At 43.2% G+C, this 21916-nt stretch overlaps 1 protein-coding gene across 1 annotated transcript in view; it reads right to left on the bottom strand.

Moving 5' to 3' along the window:
- The window catches only part of SEL1L3 (SEL1L family member 3), a 99054-nt gene that overhangs the window by 27959 nt on the left and 49179 nt on the right, over positions 1–21916 (bottom strand). The window contains exons 11-16 of the mRNA XM_077279942.1: positions 21684–21863; positions 20777–20896; positions 6739–6879; positions 5302–5364; positions 2621–2797; positions 1281–1408 (exon numbers count right to left, since the gene is read on the bottom strand). Of these exons, the coding sequence (XP_077136057.1) occupies positions 1281–1408; positions 2621–2797; positions 5302–5364; positions 6739–6879; positions 20777–20896; positions 21684–21863 (809 nt within the window). The remainder of the gene's footprint in view (positions 1–1280; positions 1409–2620; positions 2798–5301; positions 5365–6738; positions 6880–20776; positions 20897–21683; positions 21864–21916) is intronic.

The raw sequence follows: 21916 nt of genomic DNA, 5'->3' as shown, positions 1-21916 counted from the left end.
TCTGAACGTCTTCTCTGCCCGACTGACTTTTTTTATGCAGGATCCAGTGAAAGATGGATGAAACGGATGGCCACCCGTCACAATCCGTCGCTAATACAAGTCTATCAGAAAATGCAGGATCCTGCATTCTCAAAAAACAACAGATTGTGACGGGAGCTGAAAGACGGAAGTGTGAAAGAGGCCTAAGCTGCTCCATCAAACGTCAAGGTATACCCATATAGAGCAGTCCTAACTGATATACAGATGATCAGGTTTTTAAATACATCAGATAGGGATTGCATATATTACCTGTGTGAGCAGGGTTCAGAGAGGAAATGTCCATGTGGACACTCTGAATGGAACAGTTTTTGAATGGAACAGTTTTTGTGCAGACAGCCCACAAGGAGTGGTGGGTAACTCCCTAGTCTTGTAGACACAAGAGAAAAATTATGGAAACAAACACATGGGCTACCTGCACAGTGAACAAGTCTGTAGGAACATGCTCTATATGGGTATACCTTGACGTTTGGTGGAGCAGCTTAGTATACATTTTTTGAAAAATAAACCAAATACCCTGTTTTTTATATCTTTTTACTAGCACTTGCTGATTACTGTGATTTCTTTGCAACGGAGTGTTTTTGGTTTTACTGTGCTCTTTTGTGTCTTAAAGTTTCTTGGTGGTGTGTGAACATGTTCCTACAGACTTGTTCACTGAGCAAGTAGCCCATGTGTTTGTTTGCATAGGTACTAACCATTAAGGGTGCCTAAACTTGTATCTGCCCATTTTCTTTTTTGTAATTTTTAAAATGTAAAAGATATATATTTTAGTGGTTAAAAATATTTTCAAAGTTAAAAAAAAACGTATAAATTTGGTATTGGCGTAATCATACTAACCTAAAATGATTGCAGAAAAAACAAACAAAAAAAAAACAAAAAAAAAACCAAAAAAAAAACCACACCACAAAACCCTCAAACCCCCCCCCCTTATTTTATTTCCATTTGGAATTTTTTTTCCCGTTTTGTAGTAAAATGCAAAAAGCTGAAATTAGTGGTGTGATTCCAAGCTGCAACTAGTCCATTAGAAAACAAGCCTTCATACGGCTATGCCAATGGAAAAGAAAAATATGGCCCTTGAAAGAATTGAAGAAAAAAAAAAATGAAAGTGTAGAAAAACAGAAAATGTCCTTTAACGGTTAATTCAATTTCTACTTAATAGAATAATTTTGTTTCAAATATTCAGCTGCAGATGACTCCTGTGCTGTGAAGATTACAGTCTGAAAGCAGCGATCACTAGGACTTACACTATCGCCGCCTGTGGATCTCTCTGGACGCCTCGTAATATTCCTGTGATTAAATACTCTGCTACATTGATGGAAGCTTCAACGTGGCCGCCAGCAGAAGCTTTTACTATGAATTCATAGGCTAGTGTCTGGAAAGAAATACAAACAAAATCAATTTTTCTAAGGTCTTTTATAGAAGTTATTAAATGCACACTCATATGGAAATAACCAGAGCAGCAAAGGATTCAGAATCTGCAAATCCCCCCAAAATAAAGTTTTGACATACATAATACAAATGACTGGGTCCCTCTTCTCCCCTGCACTCTGAGCGGGCCGACAAAGGAGGCCCAAAAAAGGGACATTGATTCCGACATCTTGTTGTCTCTGGCTTCCCGTTCTTCTGATGCCCATACATTTTATATTGGCATACACTCAAAATCCAGGGCATCCGGGCAGAAGTACGGGGTATGTGTACCGATTCGGATCTTCAGCACAATTAAAGGGAATTTGTCAGCAGGTTTTATTTTGTAATCTGAGAGCAGCATGTTGTAGTAGATGAGAGCCTGAGTAGAGGGATGTGTCACTTACTAGGCTTACGTTTTGCCGTTTCAAAACCATGTGTTTCATCAGCAGGACATTATCACTACAGGACTAGGAGTCTAGTGCCTCCTGGGCCGACCCAGCTCAGCACTGATTAGTAGCTCTGTCAATATACTGAACAATGTACACAGATCGTTGCCAATCACTGGTGTGGGTGGGTTATACACAGATCAGCATTCTGAGCACCGCTAGCTCTGCAGAAGAGAAAACGGATTCTATCAAAGCTGCTACACCAAGCTGACACTTCGCTAGAATCAGCGTCTCCATCTCAACATGATGCTGCTGTAAAATTACTTAGTAAAACCTGCTGACCGATTCCCTTTAATGCCACAGCACTTTTCAGACACCATCATCAATGTCCCCATTGGGTCTCACCATCTAAATGCCCTACGAGTATGTTTAAGTACTGAGGTTTCCTCCTACACCTCTAAGAGTAACCCCACAGAAACAAGCAGTTCCCAACAGAAACATGGGGAGAACAAACTCCTTGCCCCGATGTCGTCCTTGGTGAGATTTGAACCCAGGACTCCAGAACTGCAATGCTGTTGGGCTAACCACTGAGCACCTACCCAGCACCATTAAGAATGGTGCTCCTAGAGAAACAATCCAGTAGCCTCCCCACTGAGCTGCAAACAAATGTGAAGGAAAATGCAGCGTAAAATGTCAAATCCGCGGTGCCGCTCAATGTTCTCTACTGTTTTGCCGATTACCCTAGAAAGGTGGACATTACAAATCATCAATATGTCAGTAGTCAGACTCACTTCATTGTCACCGTCTTCCCCTGGATAGGTGCCGTGTAGGTGCATCACTCCGAGGTTAAACGCTGCATCTACATTCCCCTTGTCGTAGGCTTCTTTCCAATATTTCACGGCTGTGACATAATCTTTCTGGAAACTATGGTAATACCAACCCAAGCCATTCAGAGCTTCAACCAGTCCCTGGGTACAAGGACAACAATCAACCATTGTTAAAGCAGATGCTTATTATGCAATTTTGACTGTCACCCAAGAGTCTAGCCCTGATTTCCTGCTTTACACAATCAAAATTATTATACATGCCAACAATGAGGAAGGAAAGGCCTTCCTTATACCATCTGAAACAATGTATTAATAAATTGGGCTTCATTATTGTGACCTAAAAGGAATAAGGCGGTTCCATGTGCACTAACAGCTATGAGATTTGCACGGATCTCAATGAGTACTTCTCTCCTATTTTATAACCTTCAGAACAATGACCTCCATATTTATAAAACTTCTCAGATGACATTCCTGGGCTGTATATTCCCGCCCTGGTCTTCTCTTTGGACCTAAACCACTTTGATACCACCTTAAAAGTTCTATACGGTTCTGATATTAATCATAGTAATAATTGCTACGTGCAGACGAACCACACAGAACCTTTATATAATTATATCATGGGCTAAGACTTCGTAGAGTTGAATAAAAACAATTTTCAGGACCATTGTCCAGTGGCTACATCTGTAGCACAAGGCCACCGGACTAAAGCCCTGCGCTACAAATACCTACCGGCATCCCCGGTTCCTTTTTGGTTTCTTTGACCCGGCGCAAAGTCATGTCACAAAGCGGATGCCCCACTGGGTTAACCAATCTTGAGGAGCCAGAAAAGCCAGCAGGTAGATGGATCATAGGGCTTTGATCAGGCGACCAAAAACTATTGACGTGGCTATTGGATCAGTGTCCTGTAGGGATGTGGACTGTCTTACCCTGCTCCTGCTGACAGACACGCTGTGTGAACACAGTCGTGCGGTTTGATATGTAAAAGTAACGGGTGTCTAATGTAATGTATTATGGTGATGTACTGTACATAAGATGTTAATGAATAATGTGAGGATAGCATAAGGATAAGCTTAGGACAGCATAGGACACAGAATAAGGGCAATAGGTTTAGCATGAAAGATAGGAAATGGTTAAGAATAGGATTAGCCCAGTGGTGGGCACTAGTGCTGATAAGGGGACACTTCCTAGTTAGAGGGAGTTCAGTGTCAGCCAGTGAAGTGTATAGAGGAGTTCAAGTTCATATGCGGTGGGCTGCCGGGGCAGCATGGGCCAAATGTTCAAGGTAGTGGGAGGCCAAATGGAGATCCCTGATAGACATGCAAACAGAGTCCGGGGCCTAGGCTTGGGCCAGGAACCATGAGGAGGTGGAATTACGTGGTGGACAGATGGTCTGTCCCGGGTGCACTGCCAGAGTGGACAACAATTCCCGGAGGCTGATGGAGTCAGTGGGCTTGGGGGTAATCCAGAGTGAACAGGTGGGAAGACAGAAGAGGAGTCGTACCAAGGAGGAAGGAAGTGCCAGTTGCTGTTCCCTATCCCACTTGTGAGCACCTGATGAACTGGGACTGTTCAGTAAAAGTTTGCCTATTGCAAAGAACTTAGGAGCCAACACACACAATGGATGGGACAGCAATGACGCAGGCCTGGAGACAGCAGACGCCTGCAGCCCACAAGTGAGTGTGATGCACCCCTACCCCATTGGGATCGGGAAACCTTTTACATACATAGTAAATATAGGAAAACTGACTGAAGAGCAATCTAGTCTGACCTGGTGCATAACCAAAAAGTCTAACATAGCAAATAGATAATGGCTGCACTCAATTTTACTGTTACTGTCAGTTTTCCTATATTTACTATGTATGTTTTTTCTGACTTGAACGCCCCGCCCTTCACCATGCTGTGATTTTAATTACATCCAAACAAAGTTGGTTCTGACCTTCCTATAAATGCAGGCTTTACCATGTTATTAGCCATAGGTAAGTGTTCACACTAGGCAGACAGGTTAGTTACCCATCCGATCTGAGATTACCTTGACTTTTGGTGGATCGGCTCACAATTTTTGGCCAAATCTTGTGCTAAGCATCTCATGTTTTTTCATAGATTTCACAAGCCAGTAGGCTATTCACATTTCATGTATCGCACATTTCCTTGCTTTAGCACAGTAAAATTGAGTGCAGCCATTATCTATTTGCTAAGGCCTCATTCAGACATTAGTTTATCACATACGACTTCTATCCACGCTTTTGTTCGAGAACTGGTACCAATTATAGTCTATGGGGCTGATCACATGTTCATGTTTTGTGAACAGAGTGGTCTGCATCTAAACATGGAGACCGGTCCGATTTTGATTTCAGTCCCCCGATCGACTCTTCACTGCAAGGTTATGAGACCATGAAAACAAAGAGAAAAATAAATAAATAAAATTGAACAGAACTCGGATGTATGAGGGAACTTGTTCATTAAAAAAAAAAAAAAAAGTAATGAAATGGATAAACTGAAAATGGGACACAATGATGAAAATCTGATCCAAAACAATGATGAAAGTCTGCATGAGAAAAATTACTCACGTCTGAATGAGCCCTAAAACACACATTTCACATTTATATGATGAAACTGGAATGCCCTTTAATATATTATCTTTCTACCTTTGCAGCAGCCTTCTTCATCAATTTTAAGGCTAGCTTCTCGTTTTTTGGGACACCTTCACCCTAACAAAAAATAAATAGAAATCAGTAATACCCACATGAAATACATATACATACATACATACATACATACATACATACATACATACCCGCATGAAATACATACATACCCACATGAAATACATACATACGAGTAAAAGCCGACCCCCCTAATTTTGCAACAAAAAACTGGGAAAACTTATTGACTCGAGCATAAGCCTAGGGTGGGAAATGCAGCAGCTACCGGTTAACGTCAAAAATAAAAATAGGTACCAATAAAAGTAACCTACTGATGTCTCAATTAATTTTAAGTGTTTATGAATATCCATATTGAATCAGGAGCCCCATATAATGCTCCATACAGTTCATGATGGGCCCCATAAGATGCTCCATATTAAAATATACCCAATATAATGCTGCACAAAGGTTAATAATGGCCCCATAAGATGCTCCATAGAAACATTTGCCCCATACAATGCTGCATAAAGGTTGATGGCCCCATACGATGCTCCATACATTGTGGCCCCATGAGATGCTCCACACATTATACCCCATAAGATGTTCCTCATATATGCCCCATAAGATGCTCCTCATATATGCCCCATAAGATGCTCCTCATATATGCCCCATTTGCTGTTGCTGCCATTAAAATAAAAAAATCATACTCACCTCTCTTCGCTCAGGCCCCCGACACTTGCGATAGTCACCTTCCTCGTTCCATCGCTGCGTGCTGCTCTGTCTTCCATCCTCAGCACTGACTGTTCAGGCAGAGGGCAGCGTGCACACTAATCGCGTCATCGCGCCCTCTGACCGTTACAGTCACAGCCAGAGGACGGAAGACAGAGCAGCGCGCAGCGATGGAACGAGGAAGGTGACTATCGCACAATGCTTCCCCTCCCCTGATATACTCACCTGCTCCTGGCGCGGTCCCCGGGCAGCGTCTCACTGTCAGATGGTCTCCGGGCAGTGTTTCCTGTGTTCAGCGGTCACATGGTACCGCTCATTAGAGTAATGAATATGCGTGCATATTCATTACTTTAATGAGCGGTACCACGTGACCGCTGAACACAGGAAGCACTGCCCGGAGACCATCTGCAGGGACGGCACCAGAACAGTTAAGTATATCACAGCCGCCGCTCCCCCTCACCAGAGGAGAGGAGAGGAGAGACTGATGCCAACCGCAGGTCATCTGAGTGCTGTCCATTTTTTACTGGGTAGGGGGAAGTGTTTGGAAAGGTTTTTATTTATTTTTTTGCATATGAGAAAAAAAGAAAAAAAAAAGGCCTACTGCGGAGCAGATTAGCGTAGTGCTAGAGTGACTGCAGAAATGTGAAACCTCGTTTATGGTCTTTCCAGGTGTACTGATGAGCTTGCTATGGTGTACGTGACTGAACACACCTTAAACAACAGGACAGCATAATCATACATCAGCATCGGCTCCTCGTTCTCCTTGGCCCCTCGCTCATACCACGCTATGGCTGCTCTCGGGTTCTTCGTTACTCCTTGCTGACCCCAGTAAAGCATCTGTGCCATTCTGTGCTGGATGACAAAGCAAGCCGACACAATTACCTTCTATGCTTAAACTAAGCTGCTGTTTTAATGCATTTATTTATTTTTTAAACATCAATTAAGTAGTGTGCAGTGTGTAAAGGGGGAATTCTGCAGACATCCAATTCCACCTCCCTAAGCACCTTGCATAGGGGTCCCGGGGTGTATGCATGCGGTTACATTTCTGTTACAGACCCCTTCAGGATACGTTCTGGCACAAATAGATCGAGTGCTGAACAAATTAACTTCCCGATGAAAGAAACAGACGGTTTTGCTAAAATAAAGTCTTGTTTACTGATGTGAGAACATATACTGTATTTTCGGACTCCAAGATGCACTTTTTCCACAAAAAAAAAAAAAAAATTGGGGAGGAAAATGGGGGGGCGCGTCTTATATTGCGATCGCAGGCTTACCAGGAGGTTGCGGCAGAGGTGTGGCGATGCTGCGGCGGTGGGCGGTGCAGAGCGCACCTGAACAGAGTCCCTTCTTCAGGATTACAGTGGCAGAAATGTGGCGGCGCCACAGCTCTGTGTCCACGGTGAGCAGAGTGCATCACTGGTTTCCCTGCGGCCATATTCCTGAAGCCGTGGGCCACCGGAGGCCACGCGTGCGCAGATTGAAATCTCGGCAGAACTCAGCTTCAGAAAAATGGCCACCAATATCTAAATCTGGGCACATGCAGCCTCCGGTGGATATTTTCACAGCTTCAGAAAGATAGCCGCAGGGAAACCGGTGATGCACTCTGCTCACCGTGGACACCGGGCCGCAGCGTCGCCACATCTGCCGCCAGTATGCTGGATGGACCCTGCTCAGGTGCACTCCGCAATGCCCACCGCCGCAGCATTACTACACCTCTGCCGCCGCCGACATCCTGAGAATGGGACCCTGCTCCAGTTCCGCCTCACCGCCGACACCAGACCCACAGCATCGCACCCCGGGACTGCAGCATTGCCCCACTTCTGCCGCCCCCAGCGTCCTGAGGAAGAGAACCTGTTTTCTGTGACCCCTCTGTACCACCACTGGCTCTTAGGTAAGATATGTTAAATTCGGACAACAAGACTGACTCCCATCTTAAAATCTTTTTTCGGCTATTTTCCACCCCAAATTTTGGGTGCGCCTTATAGTCTGAAAAATATGGTATACAAAAGGTCAGCAGGAACAATGCTTGGCTTTTTCTTCTGCATTAAATGACAAAGGTTTGTGCATAACGGTTTGGGACGGTGACATCACTTTTAGGCTGGGGTCACACAGCGTAGGGAAATAAGGTCTGTTTTTTACAGGCGTAATACGCAGAAATGATCCCAAAACAGTGATCATATGTCATCCGTAGGCAAGGTGTGGCTGCGTATTTTGCGCATGTAAACCTCCATATGTAATCCGTATGGCATTCATACAGCGAGATTATCTTGCCGGCTTGCAAATTAGACATAGAATGGATCCATAGGCACATACATACATCAGTAAGACACAGTACAGACCAAGAGTTTGGACACCTCATTTAAAGATTTTTCTGTATTTTTATGACTATGAAAATTGTACATTAACACGGAAGGCATCAAAACTATGAATTAACACATGTGGAATTATATACTTAAAAAAATTGTGAAACAACTGAAAATATGTCTTATATTCTAGGTTCTTCAAAGTAGCCACCTTTTGCTTTGATGACTGCTTTGCACACTCTTGGCATTCTCTTGATGAGCTTCAAAAGGTAGTCAGCGGAAATGGTTTTCACTTCACAGGTGTTCCCTGTCAGGTTTAATAATTGGGATTTCTTGCCTTATAAATGGGGTTGTGTTATGCAGAAGTCTGGTGGATACACAGCTGATAGTCCTACTGAATAGACTGTTAGAATTTGTATTATGGCAAGAAAAAAGCAGCCAAGTAAAGAAAAACGAGTGGCCATCATTGCTTTAAGAAATGAAGGTCAGTCAGTCTGAAAAATTGTGCAAACTTTGGAAGTGTCCTCAAGTGCAGTGGCAAAAACCATCAAGCGCTACAAAGAAACTGGCTCACATGAGGACCGCCCCAGGAAAGGAAGACCAAGAGTCACCTCTGCTTCTGAGGATAAGTTTATCCGAGTCACCAGCCTCAGAAAACAGTAATTAGACTTACTGGTAATTGTATTTCCAGGAATCCATCCTGACAGCACACTGGAGGACGTCCTTCTTATCCATGATGGGACAGGAAACACGAGAGGTTAAAAAGGACCCTCCCCCTACCACCCTTCAGTGTTTTTCCAAAGTAACACATCTGGATGGATGCAAACACAAGTTTTATTACAACAAAATAATGAATCATACAAATGTTACATCACATAAGTATAAAGATCAGACAATAGGGAGGGAACTAACAGTGCTGTCAGGATGGATTCCTGGAAATACAATTACCAGTAAGTCTAATTACTGTTTTCCAGGTCACCACCTGACAGCACACTGGAGAAATACCAAAGGAGAATGGTATTTAGGGTGGGACCACTGCTTGAAGTACCTTTCTACCAAAGGCCAACTGAGGCGAAACTACATCTAGTTTATAGTGTTTAGAAAAGGTACTAAGATTAGACCATGATGCCGCTCTACAGATCTGGTCTGCCGTAGCCCCCCCTTTCTCCGCCCATGATGTGGCCATGGCCCTAGATGAGTGGGCTTTAAGATTAACCGGGGAATTTAGACCTTTAGCTTTGTAGGCTAAATCAATTGTAGACTTTATCCACCGTGCGATAGTCGCTTTAGACGCTTTTTTCCCTTTATTTGAACCCCTGAACTGAACGAACAAGTTATTGTCCTGTCTCCAGGGTCTAGATAGATCAAGGTATCTGAGTACTGACTCTCTTACATCAAGGTTATGAAAAAATCTCTCTTTTTGATTTTTAGGGAATTGGCAAAAAGATGGTAAAACAATCTCCTGATTCATATTAGTATCAGAAACGACTTTAGGGAGAAAGGCCGGATCAAGCCTTAGTACTATTTTATCATCAAAGATCTGTAAATACGGGTTCTGTACCGAAAGAGCCTGTAGTTCCCCCAATCTTTTTGCCGATGTGATCGCAACTAAAAACGCGGTTTTAAGAGAGAGTTTGTTAATGTCTATGTCTCCCGTTATATCCCAGGACTGATCACACAGAAAATTCAGGACCAGATTAAGATCCCACGGCGGGACTGGTTTCCTAATGAATGGCCTTAGCCTCTGGACTGCTCTAGAGAATCGACTAATCCAGGGGTGGGTAGATAACGAAAAATCAAAGAATACACTTAGGGCCGCTATCTGGACTCTTAATGTACTTGGTCTAAGGCCTTTTTGAAAACCTGACTGCAAGAAGTCAAGAATTTTTGGGATATCTGGATGGTCAGTATCAACTGTCATCTTCCCACAGAATCCACAGAATGTTTTCCATATTTTTGTGTAGATGGCAGATGTCACCGGCTTTCTGCTGGCTTGAAGGGTAGAAATGACGTCATCTGAAAGACCTTTTGCCCTCAAGACCTTCCGTTCAGGATCCAAGCTGCCAACTGAAGCGCTCCTGGGTTCTGGTGTAGTACTGGACCTTGTAGAAGAAGATCCTCTCTCTCTGGTAACAGGAGGGGTTCTTCCACTGATAATCTTCTTAACATTGGAAACCAACTTCGTTTCGGCCAGTGAGGAGCTATGAGGATGACTTTGGCCCCGTCCTCGCAGATTTTCCTGAGTATTCTTGGAATCAAGGCCAGAGGTGGAAACGCATACAGAAGACCGTCGTTCCAGGGTTGTGACAGGGCATCGATCGCGGCTGGGCTCTCCCAGGGATTTAGGGAGTAAAAGGTTTTGACCTTTGCGTTTTGCTTTGTAGCAAATAGATCCACAGTCGGCTTCCCCCAACGATGACAAAGATCCCTGAATACTTCGGCGTTTAGTTCCCACTCTGTAGGGGATACACTTTTCCTGCTCAGGAAATCCGCCAACCGGTTCTTGGATCCCTCCAGATGTACAGCCGAGATTGACCGCCCCCCTCAGCCGCAAACCGGAAGTGACGCGCGGCCGGAAAGAGAGGATGGTGTAGCGAGAATTTCCTTCCCCCATGCCGGCCGCATGGAGACGCCGACATCTGCAGAGGCTACCGGCAGGATCGCATACACCAGGGGGCGTGACGGAAGGATCGAGAGCCCCCGGCAGGGGGAAGCGATCCTCATACCAGGAGCAGCGCTACACTGGTAGGCAGAGGGACCCTCGGGCGGGTGTCAGCCAGCGGGTGCCTCATGGAGGGAAGGGTGAGGCAAAGCCCCCCCGATCCACATCCCCCCGCACAGAACGGTAGCTTCCTCTCGCCGTTCCTATCCATAATGGGACAGGAAAAACACTGAAGGGTGGTAGGGGGAGGGTCCTTTTAACCTCTCGTGTTTCCTGTCCCATCATGGATAAGAAGGACGTCCTCCAGTGTGCTGTCAGGTGGTGACCTGGAAACACAGGTTAACAGCAGCTCAGATTAGAGACCAGGTCAATGCCACACAGTTCTAGCAGCAGAAACATCTCTACAACAACTGTTAAGAGGAGACTTTGTTCAGCAGGCCTTCATGGTAAAATAGCTGCTAGGAAACCACTGCTAAGGACAGGCAACAAGCAGAAGAGACTTGTTTGGGCTAAAGAACACAAGGAATGGACATTAGACCAGTGGAAATCTCAAATTTGGACCCATCAGACCAAAGCACAGATCTTTGGTTCCAACCACCGCGTCTTTGTGCGAAGCAGAAAAGGTGAACGGATGGACTCTACATGCCTGGTTCCCACCGTGAAGCATGGAGGAGGTGTGATGGTGTGGGGGTGCTTTGCTGGTGACACTGTTGGGGATTTATTCAAAATTGAAGGCATACTGAACCAGCATGGCTACCACAGCATCTTGCAGCGGCATGCTATTCCATCCAGTTTGCGTTTAGTTGGACCATCATTTATTTTTGAACAGGACAATGACCCCAAACACCTCCAGGCTATGCAATGGCTTTTTGACCAAGAAGGAGAGTGATGGGGTGCTACATCATATGACCTGGCCTCCACAGTCACCAGACCTGAACCCAATCGAGATGGTTTGGGGTGAGCTGGACCACAGAGTGAAGGCAAAAGGGCCAACAAGAGCTAAGCATCTCTGGGAACTCCTTCAAGATTGTTGGAAGACTATTCCCGGTAACTACCTCTTGAAGCTCATCAAGAGAACGCCAAGAGTGTGCAAAGCAGTCATCAAAGCAAAAGGTGGCTACTTTGAAGAACCTAGAATATAAGACATATTTTCAGTTGTTTCACACTTTTTTGTTAAGTATATAATTCCACATGTGTTAATTCATAGTTTTGATGCCTTCAGTGTGAATGTACAATTTTCTTAGTCATGAAAATACAGAAAAATCTTTAAATGAGAAGGTGTGTCCAAACTTTTGGTCTGCACTGTATATATTTATATTTCATACAGCTCTAGATTGCTTAACCCCTTCATGACCTTGGGATTTTCAGTTTTTCCGTGTTTGTTTTTCGCTCCCCTCCTTCCCAGAGCCATAACTTTTTATTTTTCCGTCAATATGGCCATGTGAGGGCTTATTTTTTGCGAAACAAGTTGTACTTTTGAACGACATCATTGGTTTTAGCATGTCGTGTACTAGAAAACGGGAAAAAAAATTCCAAGTGCGGTGAAATTGCAAAAAAAGTGCAATCCCACACTTGTTTTTTGTTTGGCTTTTTTGATAGGTTCACTAAATGCTAAAACTGACCTGCCATTATGATTCTCCAGGTAATTACGAGTTCATAGACACCTAACATGACTAGGTTATTTTTTATCTAAGTGGTGAAAAAAAATTCCAAACTTTGCTAAACAAAAAAATTGCGCCATTTTTCGATACCCGTAGCGTCTCCTTTTTTCATGATCTGGGGTCAGTTGAGGGCTTATTTTTTTGCGTGCTGAGCTGGCGTTTTTAATGATACCATTTCGGTGCAGATACATTCTTTTGATCGTCCGTTATTACATTTTAATGCAATGTCGCAGCGACAAAAAAACATAATTCTGGCATTTCAAATTTTTTTCTCGCTACGCTGTTTAGCGATCAGGTTAATGCTTTTTTTTTTTTTTTTTTTTTATTGATGTATCACCACGTTCAGAATCGCCCGATCTCATGTGTAGGTTTGATTTTTTTTTTTTTAATTGTTTTATTTTGAATGGGGCGAAAGGGGGTGATTTAAACTTTTATATTTTATTTTTTTCACATTTTTTTTAAACTTTTTTTTTTTTTTTTTACTTTTGCCATGCTTCAATAGCCTCCATGGGAGGCTAGAAGCTGGCACAATGCGATCGGCTCTGCTACATAGCAGCGATCATCAGATCGCTGCTATGCAGCAGAAATGCAGGTGTGCTATGAGCGCTGACCACAGGGTGGCGCTCACAGCTACCGGCGATCAGTAACCATAGAGGTCTCAAGGACCTCTATGGTTACTCTGCAGAAGCATCGCTGACCCTCGATCATGTGACGGGGGTCAGCGATGTGCTCATTTCCGGCCGCCCACGCCGGTTAAGTGCCGCTGTCAGCATTTGACAGCGGCATTTAACTAGTTAATAGTGGCGGGTGAATCGCGATTTCACCCTCCGCTATTGCGGGCACATGTCAGCTGTTCAAAACAGCTGACATGTCCCGGCTTTGATGCGGGCTCACCGCCGGAGCCCTGCATCAAAGAGGGGAATCTGACCTCGGACGTACTATCCCGTCCGAGGTCAGAAAGAGGTTAAAAGCCGGTAATTCAATTGCCGGGGCTTTTGCCATCTCCTTATCAAATCTGACAGGATATGAGACATGGTTTATATACAGTAAACCATTTCATATCCCTTATTTTTTACATGTTCCTCACTAATGTTGTTAGTAGAGTGCAAAATTTGGGGGCTCTAGCTGTTAAAATAAAGGGTTAAAATTACAGGAAAAAAAAAACTGGTGTGAGCTCCTGCGCAATTTTCTCTGCCAGAGTGGTAAAGCCAGTGACTGGGGGCAGATATTAATAGCCTAGAGAGGGACCATGGTTATAGGACCCCCCTGGCTAAACAAATTTGCCCCCAGCCACCCAAAAAAAGGCACATTTGTAAGATGCGCCTATTCTGGCACTTAGCCTCTCTTCCCACTTTTGAGTAGCGGTGGGATATGGGGTAATAAAGGGTTAATGTCACCTTGCTATTGTAAGGTGACATCAAGCCTGGTTAATATTGAGAGATGTCAATAAGACACCTATTCATTATTAATCCAATAGTAGTAAAGGGTTAATACACACACGAAGAATAAAGTATTTTAATTAAATAAAAACACATGGGGCTGTAAAATTTTTATTGTACGCTTAATCCACCTGAAGACCCTCGTTCTGTAAAAGAAAAGGGAAACAAAAAAAAAAAAGCAACAATATCCCATACCTCCCCGGCGCTCAGTCATGTCCAACGCTGTAAATCCATCTGAAGGGGTTAAATAATTTTACAACCAGGAGCCTGTTAATGCAGCTGTTGCTTCTGCTTGTAAAAACTGGGGAATGAACAGAATGCAGGGGAACGTAGCTACCTAGACTTGCTGTGCTGCACCCCCTGCTGGCATAAACTATGAACTATAGCGTGGGAATTTTTCTGAATATTTTCTCACGCTCTAGTTCATACGAGTTTATGCCAGCAGGGGGCGCAGCACCGCCAAGTCTACTATGCTACGATCCCCTGCATTCCATTCTTACAGATGTGCCTTTTCTGGGGTGGCTGGGGGCAGATGTTTTTAGCCAGGGGGGGTCCAATAACCATGGTCCCTCTCTAGGCTATTAATATCTGCCCTCAGTCACTGGCTTTCCCACTCTGGCAGAGAAAACTGTGCGGGAGCCCACGCCAGTTTTTCCCATGATGTAACCCTTTATTTTAACAGCTAGAGCCCCCAAATTTTGCACACAGTCTACTAACATCATTAGTGAGGAATATGCAAAAAAAATAAGGGATATGAAATGGTTTACTGTATGTAAACCATGTCTCATCCTGTCGGGTTTGATAAGGAGATAGCAATGTGTTATGTTTGGTGTGGAATTATATCCAATTTGGCTTTAGGACAATTCTTTGTGTTTTTTCATTTAAGACAAATTAAATGAAGATAACAAAGAATTTGTGTTTGCAATCATTTTCAGGAAGAAAACTGAGTATTATCTGACAGAATTGCAGGGGTGTCAATACTTTTGGCCACAACTGTATATAAGAGTGTCACTTTTTGTATTGAACTGAAATAAAATTAACTTTTTGAAGACGTTCTAATTTATTGAGAAGCACTTGTAACTCTTAAATCCAGGAACTCACACTAGCTCCCATTACTCCTCAACCATGGGCCAATCCTACAGTTTGCCCTGTCAACCCTAGTTAACAGAAACTGCAGTTTCCAGAAGGATAAAACAATAAATGCAATTTGTTCAAGATAAAACTGAGAGGGTCTTCAGAGAGGGTGCTAAGCCACTAAATGGAATTGCAAGTACCATCAGTTAGTGATTAGTGGAGGACCACCAATCAGGAGAAAAAAGGGGTCGGACATGTTGCTAGATTAGTAGCCTTCTTCCAACTGCCCAGTTTTGTGGGGAAGCTGGGGAGTGGTATAATGCAGTGTTATGATATTTATTGGCTACAAGTCCGATTCTTTGATGAAAATACCCAGTTAAGGCAAAACAAAAAAACACATTGTTGTTACCACTCTTAAAATCAAAATGATGTCCCATATAAGCTCGATGGGAGACAAGTCCAGAGACACTGCAGGCCATGGTAGGCCACCCAGGCTGCTCACAGTAGCACAAGCAGCATGGTGCTCTTGTATTGAAAAACAGCTCCAGGAAAGCTTTGTAGAAATGCCAGTGGTATTACTGGTTCCACACTTGATCCATTGTGTATTGAAATTGAAATTTGACCTCACATACAGAGCCTAAAGCATCAGTGTTTACTCAAACCTTTACAAGGTGTTTGCAGAACATTGGGCTACAAGCAAGACATCCAGCTACAGGTGTTCTTCTGACCTTACACCACTGCTCTCAAAGGCCATCATGGTGTAAAGCAAGATGTGGGACACAAGAATGGAGGTCTATCCTCTTCAATAATTAGTCACACTTCTGGATGCAATGATAGCTGGAGATTGGAACTCCAACTGGTGCTCTCCTGTCATGCTTCAAACATGCATCAATCACATCCATCCTCGAAAAGCCCTCTCGACTCATCCTCAGTATCTAGCCATCGCCCCATATCACTTCTCCCCTAGGCCTCAAAACTACTGAAAAAACCACATCCATCTTGTACAGTCCCACCACCTCTCTTCCTGCTCCTGCTTACAATCTGGCTTCCGACAGCATCACTCCACTGAAAATGCCCTAACTAAAGTCACCAATGACCTATTAACGGCCAAAGCCAAGCGACACTACTCTGTCCTCCTCCTGGACCAGTCCTCTGTCTTTTACACTGTGGACCACTCCCTATTACTACAGACCCTCATCTCTTGGCATCACAGACTTGGCCCCATCTTGGATATCGTCATACAGAACCGGATATTCAAGGTCTCCCACTTGCACACCACCTTCTCACCTTGCCTGCAATCAGTCAGTCCTGCAAGGTTCAGTCCAAGGGTCCCTGCTCTTCATTTACACCTTTGGCCTGGGACAGTTCATAGAATCTCACGACTTGTAGATCTGTGTGTCATCAGCATAGAGGTGATACTGCATCTCTGGACCAGATATCACCTCCCTACTAACCAAAATCCCGCAATGTCTGTCCGCTAATTCATCCTTCTTCGGTAGATTTCTAAAACTTAACATGGACAAAACAGAAGTCATCTTTCCTCCATCTCACTCGACTCCCCCCAAAAAACCTATCCATTAAAGTAAATGGTTGCTCAGTGGCCTCCCCTCTGAGACTCTTGCACCCCTCCAATCTATTGTAAACTCTGCTGCCCGACTAATCCACTTATACCCACGCTATTCCCCAGCCTCTCCCCTCTGGGTAATGGGGAGCCAGTAAACGGATAGACTCCAGTTCTAAACCCTAACCATGGCATACAAAGCCATCCACAACCTGCCTCCATACATCTGTGACCTAACCTCCCAGTACTTACCTGCACGCAACCTCCGATCCTCACAAGTTCTCCATCTCTAGTCCCCTCTTCCCACAAACGCATACAAGAATTCTCCCGTGCATGCCCCCTACTCTGGAACTCTCTACCTCTACCCAAACATATTTGACTCTCACCTTATGTGGAAACCTTCAAAAGGAACCTGAAGACCCACCTTATCCGATAAGCCAACAACCTGCAGTAACCACCAAACTGCTACACGACCAGCTCTACCTTCACCTTACTGTATCCTCACCCAGCCCTTGTAGATAGTGAGCCCTCGCAGGCAGGGTCCTCTCTCTCCCTGTACCAGTCGTAACTTGTATTGTTTAAGATTATTGTATTTTTCATTATGCATACCCCCTTTTCACATTTAAAGCACCATGGAATAAATGGCGCCATAATATATGGGCAATGCCATGAAGAAAGGATGCCATGACGAGAACGTCACACCAATCCTACTCCCAGGATTATGATGTGCAGATGACATATGGTAGCCAGCCCCTCTTTTCTCAATCCCAGGTTCACGTACCGCTTGGCATTACATTGATTTTGCCATGGAACTACTGACACTGCCATTTCTCCTAAGTGTCTAAGGAGCCATTTTTCAACATAATACCACCCGGCCATGGTACTGTGACCAACCTGTGTGGCCTAAACATGCTACCGTAGCCTGCACATCTCGGATGTCATTGGTCAGCAAATCTTGATAATTTGAGTGCACAAGTGCATTCAGTGTGGCAGAAAATTCATCATCAGACAACCATTAATAGCCTCAGTGATGGCAGCAGAGTTGTGCAAGTGCAGAATTCTCTGCATATGGTGCTCACACTTGATACTAAATAAATCAAGATGTTTTTAAAATTTAGCTTTCACTTTTTCCTCACTTGCATATCATTAACATGTCTGTCCATCTTGCAATTATCATAATTTCACTACTTTCGTTTTTTTTAGTGATGCAATTTCAATGTTGAGGTGTGTGGAACCAACATTCAAATTAATAGAATAATCATTGTGTGGCTGTATAACAGTATAATCGAGCTAGAGACTGACAAATCCCACGGGACCAGATGTATTCATGAGAAAAACTTAAAAAAGGAACTTGTCAGCTACCCTAGTCCTCCTAAACTGCCACCATGACTACTTCAGCCTTTCCATACATTCTTGTAAGCCTCTTTTTGTGGCTAAGCAATCACAGTGACATCACTGGCAGCTCTCAGGAAATCTTACGCACGCACCCAATTTTGTGCCTTCCATAGGCCAGATAAAGCTAACTCACCATGTCACAGTTTATTTGTTATTTATTTTTTAGACTAAGAAAAGGTTGAAATACAGACATGGTGGCAGTTTATGGGACTAGGGCAACTGACAGTTTCCCTTTAATATTCGCCCACCCAGCATGACTGACCGCTCCTCAGTATCCCTCCACCCTGCTGCTACCGATTTCGCACACTGTTCAGTACAAGCTGCAGATGTCCATCCATCAGGGTGGAGATTGCATTTAACTTAATGCAGTGGTGGGCAACCTCAGACCCGCGGGCCGTTTACGGCCCACAATTACATTTTCTCTGGCCCCTGAGACCATAATGCTCAGGCCAAGAGCTGCTTTTTCACGGCTGCCAGCCCTTTAATTTCTTCTTACTCAGCAAGAATGTGCACAGCATTCACTACTGAATTGTTGCAGCTCGTGACACTTGCCAGTGCTAGGACTTACTATTTGTGAGCTGAGTAAGTGCACAATGTGCTCCCATCTCATAGGAGACAGCAGCCCCATGTCTCCAGTTTGATGTCTCTTATGTTTTATCTATACTGCAGCCCCATGTCACCAGTGTGATGTATATACCACAGGACAATGTCTCCTGTGATGTATACACACTGCAGCCCCATGTCTTCTGTGAAGTATAGACAGCAGCCTCAGTGTATCCTATGTGATGTATACAGCCGTCTGTCTGTTTTATAAGCGGCAGCCCCAGTATATCCTATCTGATGTATTTACTGCAGGCTCAGTACATATTATGTGATGTACACAGCAGCCAAAGTAACTCCTATGTGATGTATATACAGCAGTCTCAGTGTCTCCTATGCGATGTATATACAGCAGTCTCAGTGTCTCCCATGTGATGTATATAGAGCAGCCTCTGTCTCCTACGTGATGGATACTGCAAATCTTCCACGGCCCGAGTTCTATAAATGCAATGCGAGTAGTGATGAATCCCGAGGTGTAATATTCATCTGTGTTCGGTACGACTTACTGCTGCAAGTTTTGTTTTTTTTACAAAATTTATCACAATAGAGTCACTGGCACTCCAGACTGATGCAAATTTGGAAAAGTAGATACAAGTAGCATCATCCATACCATCTAACAGCACAGTTCTTGTCAAAGAAGCAGATCCAGCTGTCACATTAGAGGTAATTTAATTAAATGGTTTAGCCAAATACAGTAGAGTAATTTTCAAGTTGATAATTTTGTACGGCCCCCGAAGAACGGTATAAATAGCCAAGTGGCCCTTGAAAGAAAAAAAAAGATCCCCCACCCTGGCTTATTGAATACACTTGGACTTGTATAGCCATTCTCACATTAATTTTCACAATAATTACACCAGCCTCATCAGATCTAGTTCATAATATGTGCGGTTTGTATTGTAAAATACAGCATGTAGACAGATCCTAGTAGTCAGCATATGACCATTATATGTCTGACTGCCAAACAGGTAATAGTAACTAAGGAAGAATACAATGGACTTCTAGTGATGAGTTTACTGTGTTTATGAGCCCAGTCATCAGTCCCTGCCCGTCACCAATGATTAACAGCCCCAGGTGAACAGGGATGTACATGAAAAAAAATATATCTTGTGAGGAGCTCTGGGGAGATCTAGATTCATGAACACAGAAGTCCCGGACTATGGCTCCACTGTTCCCTCATAGCAGCCATTATCCACGCAGCACATCCTCATACCAGACAAAAAAAATATTTGTGGCAAGTCAATGCAATAATTAATTTACATACAATGCTTGAATTGAATGACATCCGTCTTTTGTTCCATAGTAAACAGAGGTCGGCTGCTCCAGTTGATGGATTTTTATAATAGTAATGTTAAAGGGAAGTCATCAGAAAATGATGATGAAAATATATAAATATATATATATATATATATATATATATATATATATATATATATATATATATATATATATATATATATATATATATATTATTTTTTAAATGGCCTTTCAAATAATGATCTTAAAATTTAAAAAAAAAATATGTAATCTTGTAATTCCTCCACTGGCTACTAGTGTGTTTTTTTTTTTTGTTTTTTGTTTTTTTTAAGAGATTCATTTTTCCAGTGCTTTCTGTAAGATGCACAGGAGTTTCCTTATCAGAGGCCGGAATACAATGACAGACAACATCTCTACACACTGGTGATGGCAAATGTATCCAGACATCACTATACGTGAATCACAGCTGACTTCCTCCACAATTACCTTTGCACACGCTCATTAGATGCTTCAATACAAAAGATAGGGCTGAGTCTGTTCATTGTGGCTAATGTACATGTCATTTCCCAAGCCAACAGAAAGTTAGAGTCTAGTAAAACCCCAGTGGCTGATGTGAAAATTGCAAGATTTCCATTTTTTTTGTTAAATTTCTAATGCTGATTGTAAGAGGCATAAAAAATAAACAGAAGTTTTGGGAATTTTTTTTAACACCAAGACCAATTGTAAACTATATGTAATTTTTTTTTTTTTTATAAAAGCTTCTCTTTACAGAGATAGTTAACTCTGAACATCTCGGTTACCTGGGAATACACATCTCCTCTCTCTGCATTCTGTTTAAGCCATAAAAATAGGTCATCGTTTTCTCTAGTCTGTTCTTTCAATACGTCTTCATCCATTAATCTTACGGTTTCCACAAATGCCTTAGAAAAAAAAAAAATATTAGAAAAGTATTAACATGATATGCTCTGATGGAGAAGTAGATTAATAATGGAAATCACTGTGGTATGGTCCATACATTGTTTAGCGGTCACTGCCAAGTTTCATACTTCATTGCCCATTCACTTGAATAGGAGAGCAGGCGCTAAACAATATATTTTACTTGCATCCGTCCGCCTCAGATCAGTGTACCAGACGTCAGACACCCACCAATCTCATCCTGAAGATATATGTTAGTCCTGGACGAGCCCTTTCATGCTGCTGAAACCAACATTTAGCATAAGGGGCAGTTACTTTTTCATATATTATCTGTATTAAAGAATGTTATATGCAAAAAGCCTCTTCAGAGAGGAAGAGGACATGACCTTTAGTACCACCTATAGGAAGTCGCAATCCTAAAAGTCATTACCAACCCTTTAAAAAGGGGCCTTGCTTTAGATAAGAAGCCAAATCAGAAACTCCACATTGAGAGAAATATTTCAGGGTGCTCATCCCCTCATCAGTGCAAAGCAGGAGAACTGGTTTGGCTGGATGAGAGTCCTCTGACAGGAGATCTAAGGGGAAAGGTCTCAATTTCTGTGGCCTGCCAAAGCGACAGTCCACTGTTCATCTCATGTGGGAGATTTTAATAATTTGGGGAGGAGGAGGTCAGACTGGGAGGAGAAGGAGGATTCAAGGGTGCATCAAACCTCAGTTTAAGTTTTGATGGGAATGAGGTTTTGTAGCAGACTGCCTCGATAATGTCATTTCAAGTGAGAGAAATAGCATTACTTGTTCGCCATTTCTTGATAATCGATCCTTTGGTGTCTTTTTTGCAACATTGATATAGTAAGAGAAGGCAACATCTAGATCCAAGGTATGATTGTCTATTCCTTGGAGGTGCTTATATCCAAGCTTCAGAAGACCAAGCCTATCGTTCCCCTGGGCCCCAACCAGGCTGTAGAGCAGAGCCTAGAAACAGAGGTCAATAAAGAGGTAAAAGTAGTAATGAATCACATCCCTAA

This window comes from Ranitomeya variabilis, chromosome 1 (genome assembly GCF_051348905.1).
Source record: "Ranitomeya variabilis isolate aRanVar5 chromosome 1, aRanVar5.hap1, whole genome shotgun sequence".
NCBI lineage: Eukaryota > Metazoa > Chordata > Amphibia > Anura > Dendrobatidae > Ranitomeya > Ranitomeya variabilis.
Note: the sequence above shows the minus strand (reverse complement) of the source record. Positions and strands in the feature narration are given on the sequence as shown.